Here is a 9,974-nt window from a genome sequence, read left to right as displayed (position 1 = left end):
ATTATACCACCAGGTGTGAGTGTGATTAACCATTGCAAGACTTTTTGCAAATATGCAGCTAATCACACTCACACCTGGTGGCATAAAATGTACCCTTTAACCGAACACCTTGCAAAAAAAAATGTGGATATGGATTTTTTTCCTCAAACATTGGTCTGATTAAAAAGGAGCACATGGAACACATGCTTTTTCTTTCGTCTTAAACTTGTTAATGTAATTTGATAGTCAACATTGTAATCAATGCTATATGTTTTTCTGTTAGCGGGCAGCAGTTTTTTTTAAAGTCAGTTTCCGAGAGCCTTAAAGGAGACATATTGAGCAACATTTACTTTGGCCCACTGGGTAGGCTGGTAGACTGATCTATCCAGCACAGATCTAGGCTAGTGATGTCATATGAGGCAGATTTTCGAAACGGCTTGTAAGGCTAATCACACTCTCCTGGTGGTATAATGTTTCCTTTAAGCTTCTCAAACACCTAGTACGTCAGTGTGTGGCCATTTTCATATACAATATCGCTAATTATAACACTCCTAGACAAAGACTGACCGAAAAACGTTACCAAATGGGTAAAAACAAATCCTTCCCAAAACTCTTGTTTACTTTAATCCAATCTATTTTAAACAGGTGGTTTACCACCAGGTGAGTGGGATTAACCAGTACAAGCCATGACACAAGATGGATTTAGAAATGGCTTTAAAAGGCTATTCATACTCACACCTGCTGGGAAAATGGAGGCGCTTTAAATTCTCCTGCAACAATAGATAAATTAATAGATGAGGGCATCTGTCAACCAGTACATGATAGAGTGAATCATCCCATTCAAAGAGTGAATCATCCCATTCAAATAATTAACTTTGTTTTGGGGCAAGGGCAAGTATAGGCTACATTCCCTTCTCATCCTGTTCTTTGAACATCAAAGTCATAAACGTTATCTATATTTTCTCATTTTAAATAGGCAGGGTACATTTTAGAAGAAAAACAACTTGCCAAAATACATATTTTTTAAAGATTAAAGGTGCCATGACATGCTATTTTATGGATGCTTTAATATAGGTATTAGTGGGCCACTAACAGTATTCAAAGACGTTCCCGAAATTTGAGCTTCCCCCAAATGCGCTGTTTTGGTGTCTGTAGCTATAATGCAAATGAGGAGCGAGGTGGGTGGGGGTGTGGCCCTGAGCAGCTTGCAGCCACTGTACCATGCGCTGTTTACAGTGGATGTATCGCAATGGCGAGGCGCACACAGCCTTTAGCCCCGTTCTGTAATATGCTAGAGCACAGGGGAGTCCTGGAGCACTATATCTAAATAATATCATATACATAGATATCTATATCATATAATATATATTATCACAGCCAAAAGCTGTGTGAGCCGATATTATGAATCTCAAACGACCGTGTTGGGTTCTCTGACGTTCCTGGTTCTTCCACATCAATCTGAAGGAGACTGCACCGCGACATGGAGGAGAAGGGGATTGTTGCCGGTCAGCGCTTAGGCACCTCCGCCTCCTGCAGCGCCGAGGCGGTGGTCCCTCGGCAGCGGGAAGCGGGGCTCAAGCGGGAGACATTCACGGCCAACAATACCTTTCTCCTCCATTTCGTGGATCATGTTCTTGAGGGAGTCAAAGCCAAAGTTCCTTTCCCCCCAAATCATTCTCAACCATGGCTGAGATAACCCCCACTACGAGTCTCGTTGTAGAAATACCAGAGTCGAGAGTCCGACGTGTTATGCGCCATAACACCAAAAGCGGAACGGTTATCCAAATAACAAGGAAATGTACAACACTTGCGTTACAGTCCTGGAGCTCTACAGGGATTAAAGTGAAAAAAAATCTTCTGACTGAAATTTTATTCGCGCTACAGCCAAGACACGTGCAGTGTGTGAAACATGTTCCAGGTTAGGTTAATTGACACCTGCTTAAGAAATACAAATGTATAAGACGTCAGCACCAAATGCAGCCATCACGTTTAAATGCTCGACCAATACTGTTTTACAGGAGGAGGATTTTAAACAGCTGTTCTTTTGCATCTATTGCAATTTTTTTGTTGTCTTTTCAATTAGACTAAGATTTTTTTTTTGCAAAGCTTGTCTCATATTTTACTCTCTAAAAAAGGCTTGCCATCGTTCCCCGTTTCCGTCAGCCATGCCCATCTCCATTTATTTTTTTGTGTTTTATCAATATCCGATACATCAGAGCCGTCAATCATTATAAGGGAGTTCATACTAGCTTAACTTTCGCTCTGACACTCAACACTAACACAACAAAGGGACGCAAGATGTGGCGCGAAAATGGTGTGTATATATATACATTTGTATAGAATATATTTAATATATAATCGGGATGTACATTAAAATGCTTGTGTTTTCAGTCAATTTTAACGGTAGACCTTTTAAATACTCACTATATAATTTGACAATTTTACCGGCGTTGACGTATGACGACATAATACACGCGTGTACTATGTCCATGTTCGAAACTGCATACTACCGTACTGCCGACTACATACTGCGCGGTATGTACTGTATACTGCATACTGAATGTGGGATTCAGTATGCAGTATACAGCAGACCGACTGCACCGCAGTATACAGTATGCAAGTTTCCCAGAATGCATTTCGCGGCAGCGGTAAAGCTGCTAAAAGCTGTTTTAATTCTCGCTTCAGTGCTGTTAATACATCACTTTCTTAAGTTTTAATATTTTTTTATGCGAGAAAGTACCTATTTAGATCCTTAATATGCGATTAGTTTATCCAAATGACGCCTGTTTGTAAATTTGTCCCGACGTTATCGGAGATGTGAAGTGGCCTCTTTGAACTCCAAATGACGGAAATCCGTCGTAGCGACGGAGAACTTTAATCCATATATCTAAATAATATATAATACATAGATATCTATATCATATAATACATATTATCACGGCGAAAAGCTGTGTGCGCCTCCAGACGATATTATGAATCACAAACGACATCGTCGGGTTTTCCGACATCCCTGGTTCTTCACCTTTCACATCAATCTGAAGTAGACTGAACCTCGCGCTGCCTGTTGATTCGCGGCAACCGGCGGCATGTCGCAGTTCATGTACTTCAGGGAGTCAAAGCCAAAGTTCCTTTCCCCCCCCCCCCCCAATTCCTTCTCAACCATGGATGAGATAACCCCCACTACAGTCTCGTTGTGGAAATACAAGAGACGTCAAAGAACCGACAAGAAACACTTGCGTTACAGTGTGTATTCAGACACACACGCGTGCTGCTCGCACGGTCATGTCTCAATGACGGGCCAAATTCTCTTGGCGGGCCAGGCAGAGTAAGGGGAGGAGCTTAGATGCTGTGTGACGACATATCCACATCCAAATCAGCGCGCTTGAGCCTCCGTTTTTTCAAAAAGGCGAGCAGAACACCTAGAGCTCGTTTTACACCGAACCCAAGTTTTAGCCACTGGGGGACCATAGGCAGGCTAGGGGAACTCATATCTATGTTAGAGGACCTCATAAAAGGAAGATTTTCATTTCATGGCACCTTTAAGTAAAAACAAATCACATTTAGAACCCCTGCTTAAGTTCCTATGGATTGATTTCATCTAACCCAAATGTTAGATGAAAGAGTATAGGATTTTCTTTGTAAAGCAAACACAGGAATGCTATGATTCAATTGAAGTAATTTATTGACCATAAACATTTTAAAGAACATTGAACAAAACCAAATTTCAAACCAAACTAATAACTGTTTTCATCGTCATTCATACAAGGTTAATGTGGCATCGAAAAAACCGAACGGAGGGCGTTTGAGTGTTGAACCAGCAACCGATCCTGACCCAGTTCAAAATAGAAGATTGGGGAGTTGGGTTAACCAGTGTGCAAGGCACTTAACCCCAAAAAATGACCCAGATGGTAGACAAATACAAAAGCTATAAAAACAACTCCGTCCCAGCTGCATGTACCATGTCAGCTGCTCTGGCTGTGAATGGCTGGCGCTCCCGTGACAGCCAATCAGATTCAGGATGTGCTGGCAACAACTTCCGTGCTTTGGCGCCAATTTAGGCCAAAGAACTTAATTCGGCAATCCGTGCGTGTGTTCGTAATGTGTGTATTTATTCCCGTGTCTCTTGTGCCAAAATGTATGATCACATCCATATTAATGAGAGAAGAATCAGGCTTTAAATGAAAAACCCCTGGAAACGCTGACCTTCCCTAAAAGGTAAGTATGAGTGGGTGGGCGGGCTGTGTTCCTGGAACACAGCGTGGCTGCTCTGGGACCGCGGTGGCTCTGGGCTGTGTACTGTGCGAGTGTGTGTTTGCTGTCTTGCCTTGTCTTCGGAGGAGGAGGTCGTCGTCAGGAGCTGGCGGCGGGAGTGTGCGGGGCTGTGTGTTGGCTGAGTGTTTACCTTAAGAGAAGCAGTTTCAGTTCCTACAACGCTGCTGTTTCCCCCCGTCCCACGCTACAGGGTGCGTGTGGCGTGCGTCCATGGCTAGGGCTCAGTTAGGCCGCCTCCCCACTCTAGCTGCAATAATCAGCGAGAGGAACAAGGTGGCTGGAGCAGCAGCAGCAACAACAAGGCATGCAACGTGAATGTTCACATGGAGCACGTGGAACAACAGGTGATACAACCTAGCAGAGCACTACTCACTCAAACAGCCATGTGGGCCGTGTGTGCGTGCGTGTGTTTGTGTGTGTGTTTGTGTGTGTGTGTTAAGGGAGGTCTGTGTTTCTCTGGGTATATATTGGAATACTAAGATAGTCAAGCTGTTGGGGTGGGGGGGGCGCTTGGTCAGGGATGAGCAGACATAATGTCAGTATGGGTTTTAGTGGCCATCTCCTCATTTCACACATGGGGCGGTGGGAGGAGGAGTCATACAAACGGCTGCTTCTAGACCACAAGTGGGCAATCTTTCAATACGGCCATTTACCGTCTCCTGGACCCGACTAGTGCCTGATGCCTCCAGCTCACCGCGCTACGCTCCCCTAGCCACAAGTCAACCCACCCCAAGGCAGACATCCACCCGTCCTTACTGGTCCCTCAAAGTTGCTTTCTATGGAAAATGTACATTAAAAAAAACACGTTGAATCACACATTCACACAGATCTTCACACCTGCAAACCAGACCAGTACAATAATTACTAAGCCAACCTTGGCTCTCCACCATTATGCCGATAATAATAATTTACAGTAGAATTGTACTATGTTGTAACAAATGTTATATTCAAAATTTTAGTCACAAAAGCCAATTAAAGCATTTACTTTCCAAAATACAATCAATAAAATGACGATCACCATCTCTTTCTATCATGAAACAATCCTCTGGATGTGGCCTGGATGTGATTTTAACAATTGAATTCAAAGTTGTTGCATTCAAGCAGATACTCCTTTCTCGACTATTGGGATGATATTGCTACAAATTACCTCTCAATCAATTTAAATAAATGGTTTCAAAGTTTCCAAAATTACCATACAATTTAACCATGGCTTGAACATCTGTTCAGTTATCGCCTTGATAGGAAATTTGGGACACAACTCCATATGGACACAGCTGTGTACGTTAACACAGAGTGTTCCGATTGGCTTGTTAAACCTACACTCCTAGGCAGAGCCTCTGAGGTTCAACAACTATTTTAAAAATGGAATAGAGTATGGGGATACAAAATATAAATGAAGGAATCCTCATCCAAGAGGTTTTATCTCCATACGAAGGCTAGTGGGCCACATGAACCATTAGAAGCATTCGGATGGCCGCGATCACAACGAGGTGTCAACACATGCCTCTCCACTCAGGATCACCTTCTAGAAAGCTTGGTCCAACAGGGTATTTCACACAACGTTGTGATACCCAGAGCAGTACAAATGTGGGATGAAATAGTGACCTGAAAGCTTCAAAAGATAACTCCTCCTCTTTGTCTGATTCTGCGAGCTTGACAAAATAAAAAAAAACTTGCTAGCCTAGCTAGTAAGTCAACAGAGAACTCAACTTGGTTGAGACTCCCTATTTCCTCTTGATATTAAGATCAGTAGAAAGGCACTCCTGTGGTGGGGAAAATGAAGCAGGCGGACCTCGCTCCAAACCATTCCTCCATGCGGTTTTTCCCTAGCTAATGCGGTCTTATCCCTGCCGCCAATGTCGTCATCAGCCTTAACATCTGGAAAATCATATTTGTAAGCAATTGGTTTTACCTCTATCCCAAAACAAAACTGGCCCAAATGTCTGGTTGTCCGTGTGAGCTCGCACTTAAGAGATGCCACATGCAGATTAAGGTTGGACTCCCAACATCTACAAATAGTGTCGTTGCCGCCAACAGTGACTTGTAAATGTCGTAGGTTCCTGAAACCATTTAAATCAGCACGACAACTACAACCCTTACACACCACATCCCCACAACGCTGGCCAAGACCATCCAACACCATCCACCAGTACGAGATAACGACATGAAGGATGGGTGAGGGCCGGGCCATCAAACCACCTCCTGCCTAGAAAGACGTCCATCTCCTTCACCCTCTGCTTGCCAATGTCCCTTCTTCACATTCAGATTCTCAAGCACACACGCGCACACACACACACACCTGCCATGTTTTAGAGAAAGGGGGATGGGGGGGGGGGGGGGTAGGGGCGGGAGGTTATCGGTAAGGGGGCTCTGGCGTGTGATGGTAAGGGTAATCGTGGCGCTGGGTTTGCCCGTGTGCGGGTGTCTGCTCATACGGTCTGGATGCCGAGTAGTTCCCGGCCGCCGGATAGGCTCCCCCCGCGCCGTAACCGTCGTACGCCCCCGTGGCCGCGTAGCTGGCCGCCGAGGCCTCGTAGCCGCCGCTAGCCACCGCGGCCGCGTCGTAGGTCCCGGGCGGCCCGTATCCCGCCGAGCCGGCGTCGTAGCTCACCGGGGCGCCGTAGGTGGTGGCCGCGCCGTAGGCGGCGCCGGGTGGAGCGCCGGCCGGGGCCGAGCCCTGGGGGTAGCCCGCCGCGGCCTGGCCGCTAGCCGGAGGGGCCGGGGGCGGGGGTGGGGGCGGCGGCGGAGGGTTGGTGTAGGCGTACTGGAGGTACTGGTACTGCTGTTGGTACTGCTGATACTGCTGGTACTGCTGCATCTGCTGGTAGTACTCTGCGTAACACCTGGAGTAACGCACGGGGGGGTTAAGGCAGAGCCAATCAGAAGGCGGTCGACCGTTGGAAGGGAGTCAAACCAGAATGAATAATCCAGCCTTGAGAGTGGGATGCATCCCGGACTGGGTGCAAGCGTAACGTACCTGGCGATGGGGTCCGCAGCCCCCTCTGCGGCCGCGGGCGTGGTGGTGTCGGTGGGGAGCTCGGGCCCACCGGGAGGCGTGGGCAGGAGGGCGCGCCGTTTGGAGCGGCCCTGCCCCAGGGAACCCGGCACCGGGTCGGGCAGCAGCGGGGCTCGGTTTCCTCGGATCGGGCTACGGTCCCGGTCGCTTGCCGTCATGGTGCCAGACTTCCTTCCGGCCTGTTGTTCCGCCAGGACCTTTCAAATCGAGATACAATCCGTTATTACGTTTGCACAATATAAAACACATTTGTTGAAGATGGAATTGTGGAATTAAATGTAAACTAGATCTTTAAACAGACCTTCTGGCCCTGCTGGAAGAACTTGGCTCTCGCCGCCTCAAACAGCGCTGAAGGATCGGTGCTGGACTGGTTGTCCGCCTCCAGCGCCGAGGTGTCATGATTGGCCACATCATCATACACCTGGTCGGCCACTGAGCCGTACACCTGGCTGGCCAGGGCCCCGTATATGGCAGGGTTTACCCCGTCCGCCGATCGGGCGCTGGTGAGGCCCTTGAGGGCGGTGTAGGTGGGATCGAACGACGTGGTGTTGTAGAACGAGTTGTGGACACTCTGCTGAACCTGAGGGGAGTTTACGTTGAATATTAAAGTGCATCCCGATATAAAGCTTGATTGCAGCCAAATATAGTTACCAATCTATATGAAAACACTTATTGTAATATTCTACTAAAAAGCATAAATGTGCATGTATGTCAACGACATGGTCTGAGAGGACATATGTGAGACTGACCTGAATAGGCAGTCCAGCGGCGGCAGCTGCAGCAGCGGCCAAGATAGCCGCCTGGCTCTGGTGATGCTCTAGTGAAGAGGCCGGTCTGGGGAGAAGGCCTTCTCTGGGACCACCTTAAGAGCAGGAACAGGCAGATAGTGCCATTAAACCTCTGAACTCTAGATTGAGAATATAGTGCGTTACCTAGAAAGTTTCACTTTCATTTCAACTTTAAAAACAGTCTGGTGAGATTTATACATTTCTTTTGAAAACTATTTTCACAATGCGATGGTTTGAGCAGCCAGGCCCTGACCTACCTCCTGCCATACTCGCTGCCAAGTTGGCTGCATCCAGATTGGCCAGCTGGTTGATCAGGGGCTGGGCCTTGGAGAGCTCCACGGAGAGCTGCCGCCCCTTGTACATGGTCCCGTTGAGCCCGTCGATGGCCAGCAAGGCCTCCTCCTTTCGCTCCATGTGAACGAACGCATAGCCCGCATTGGAACACAGCCTTGCTGCAATACGAACAGGAACAGTTTAGGCGCTGTTAGCATCGCCTCAGAGTTGACATTTAAATCGAATTGTGAATCAAGATTACCCAAGATAAATATGCTAACCACTTATTGTCATCAAGAAATAGCCGCCTAACCAGCAGTTCCTTTGCTAAACACTACATGCATTGCTTTGATGATAAAGGGAGAATCCCCTGACCTTTCACTTTGTCACAGTCCAGGACCCTCCCAAACGACTGGAACAGCCCATGCAAGTCATCGGCGGTGCATGTTGAGCTCAGGTTCCCCACAAACACCTTGGTGGAATTTGGTGGGCGTGCCCGTGACTCCTCCACCACCAGGGGCCTGCCTCTGTACTCTTTCCCATCAAGGTGCCGGATGGCCCTGCCAGGGAAAGCACCAACACTATGAACACCCAATTGATAAACATATTCTCTTCATAATTTTCTTTTTCACAGCACACATTAATGAGCGTGGGGATCTGGGACTTTGGTACAAATAAACCAATGTGTCCTGTCAGATACATATTGAGATGGCATTCATAGTGAGTCGGTATCGGCGTACCTGTCCGCTGCGCCTTCGCCCTTCAACGTGATGAACGCATACTGCCTCAGGAGAGAGCAGGTGTTGACCTCCCCATGAGGAGAGAATAACTTGTTCAGCTCGTCATGGGTTGCGTCTAATGGTAGGTTCCCCACAAACAACTTGACGTTGTCACTCATCTCGATGTCCGGCTGACATCTGCAATGAATCGAATAAAGAAAAAAAACACGGTTTAGTACGGTTCCTGAGCCATTCCTGGAACTACATTATGGCCAGTGGCGCGGTTTTCCTTCCGTCGGTACCGATGCCCTCGGGCGTCTAATTGTGCGTTTCTGTAAGCACGATCGTCCAACCTAAACCCGTATATGCATTTTATAATGAATTACAAAGACAACAGGCATCCTGTGAACGTCCAACTTCCCTCGTTGGTTGAAACTGAATGGATATCAAGTTAGCCCCGACTAGCTGAAACCTAGCTTAACTAGCTAAGTGTGTGGGGCTGCACGAGATACATTTGGTCACCAACATCTCCCCATTTCCATTTCCCAGAGGATCAACCGTTTGTAAAGTAGCTCATAAACATGAATGTAATTGTTGCATAAGGTATGAAGTATAACCATATTACAGTTCGCCTGACATTTTCGTGTTAGCGTCCTGATGCTAGGCTAACGTTAGCATAACGTATTTTCCAACGTGGTTCATTACGGAATACTTCATCAATACACTCAAACGAAAACGTATCATCAAAAGTTTACTTTATCCTTAAGTGTGCTTCGTAGTTAACAATGAAAGATTCAATAAAACGAATATATTGAAACCTTAAAAGGTACGTTGCTTACCAAAAGGCGGCGTAATAGTGAATTTTCCACCTCATATCCGGTTCCGCTCTTAACCCAGGCCCGCCTTCCGCAAGGACAGGAGCGAGCC

General features: G+C 46.9%; 1 protein-coding gene across 1 annotated transcript; it reads right to left on the bottom strand.

Moving 5' to 3' along the window:
• Window positions 1-3,643: 3,643 nt before the first annotated feature.
• LOC115546930 (RNA-binding protein 4) lies at window positions 3,644-9,973 on the bottom strand. The gene is made up of 8 exons (XM_030360766.1): window positions 9,887-9,973; window positions 9,069-9,245; window positions 8,704-8,888; window positions 8,313-8,507; window positions 8,017-8,129; window positions 7,569-7,847; window positions 7,229-7,464; window positions 3,644-7,094 (listed from the first exon to the last, which is right to left on the bottom strand). The coding sequence occupies exons 2-8, from the start codon at window positions 9,224-9,226 to the stop codon at window positions 6,605-6,607; spliced, it is 1,656 nt and encodes a 551-aa protein (XP_030216626.1). The 5' UTR covers window positions 9,227-9,245; window positions 9,887-9,973; the 3' UTR covers window positions 3,644-6,604.
• Window position 9,974: the final 1 nt, after the last annotated feature.

Source organism: Gadus morhua, chromosome 7 (assembly GCF_902167405.1).
Source record: "Gadus morhua chromosome 7, gadMor3.0, whole genome shotgun sequence".
NCBI lineage: Eukaryota > Metazoa > Chordata > Actinopteri > Gadiformes > Gadidae > Gadus > Gadus morhua.
This window is presented reverse-complemented; position numbering and strand designations above follow the sequence as displayed.

Bases quoted from the DNA above. Each gene is read 5' to 3' on its own strand.
- LOC115546930 (XM_030360766.1), bottom strand. From the start codon at position 9,226: ATGAGTGACAACGTCAAGTTGTTTGTGGGGAACCTACCATTAGACGCA. The intron at 8,889-9,068 runs GTACGCCGATAC...TTTCCCTGGCAG, and splicing joins GGCGAAGGCGCAGCGGACAG to GGCCATCCGGCACCTTGATG. The intron at 7,848-8,016 runs GTCAGTCTCACA...AACTCCCCTCAG, and splicing joins CCGCTGGACTGCCTATTCAG to GTTCAGCAGAGTGTCCACAA.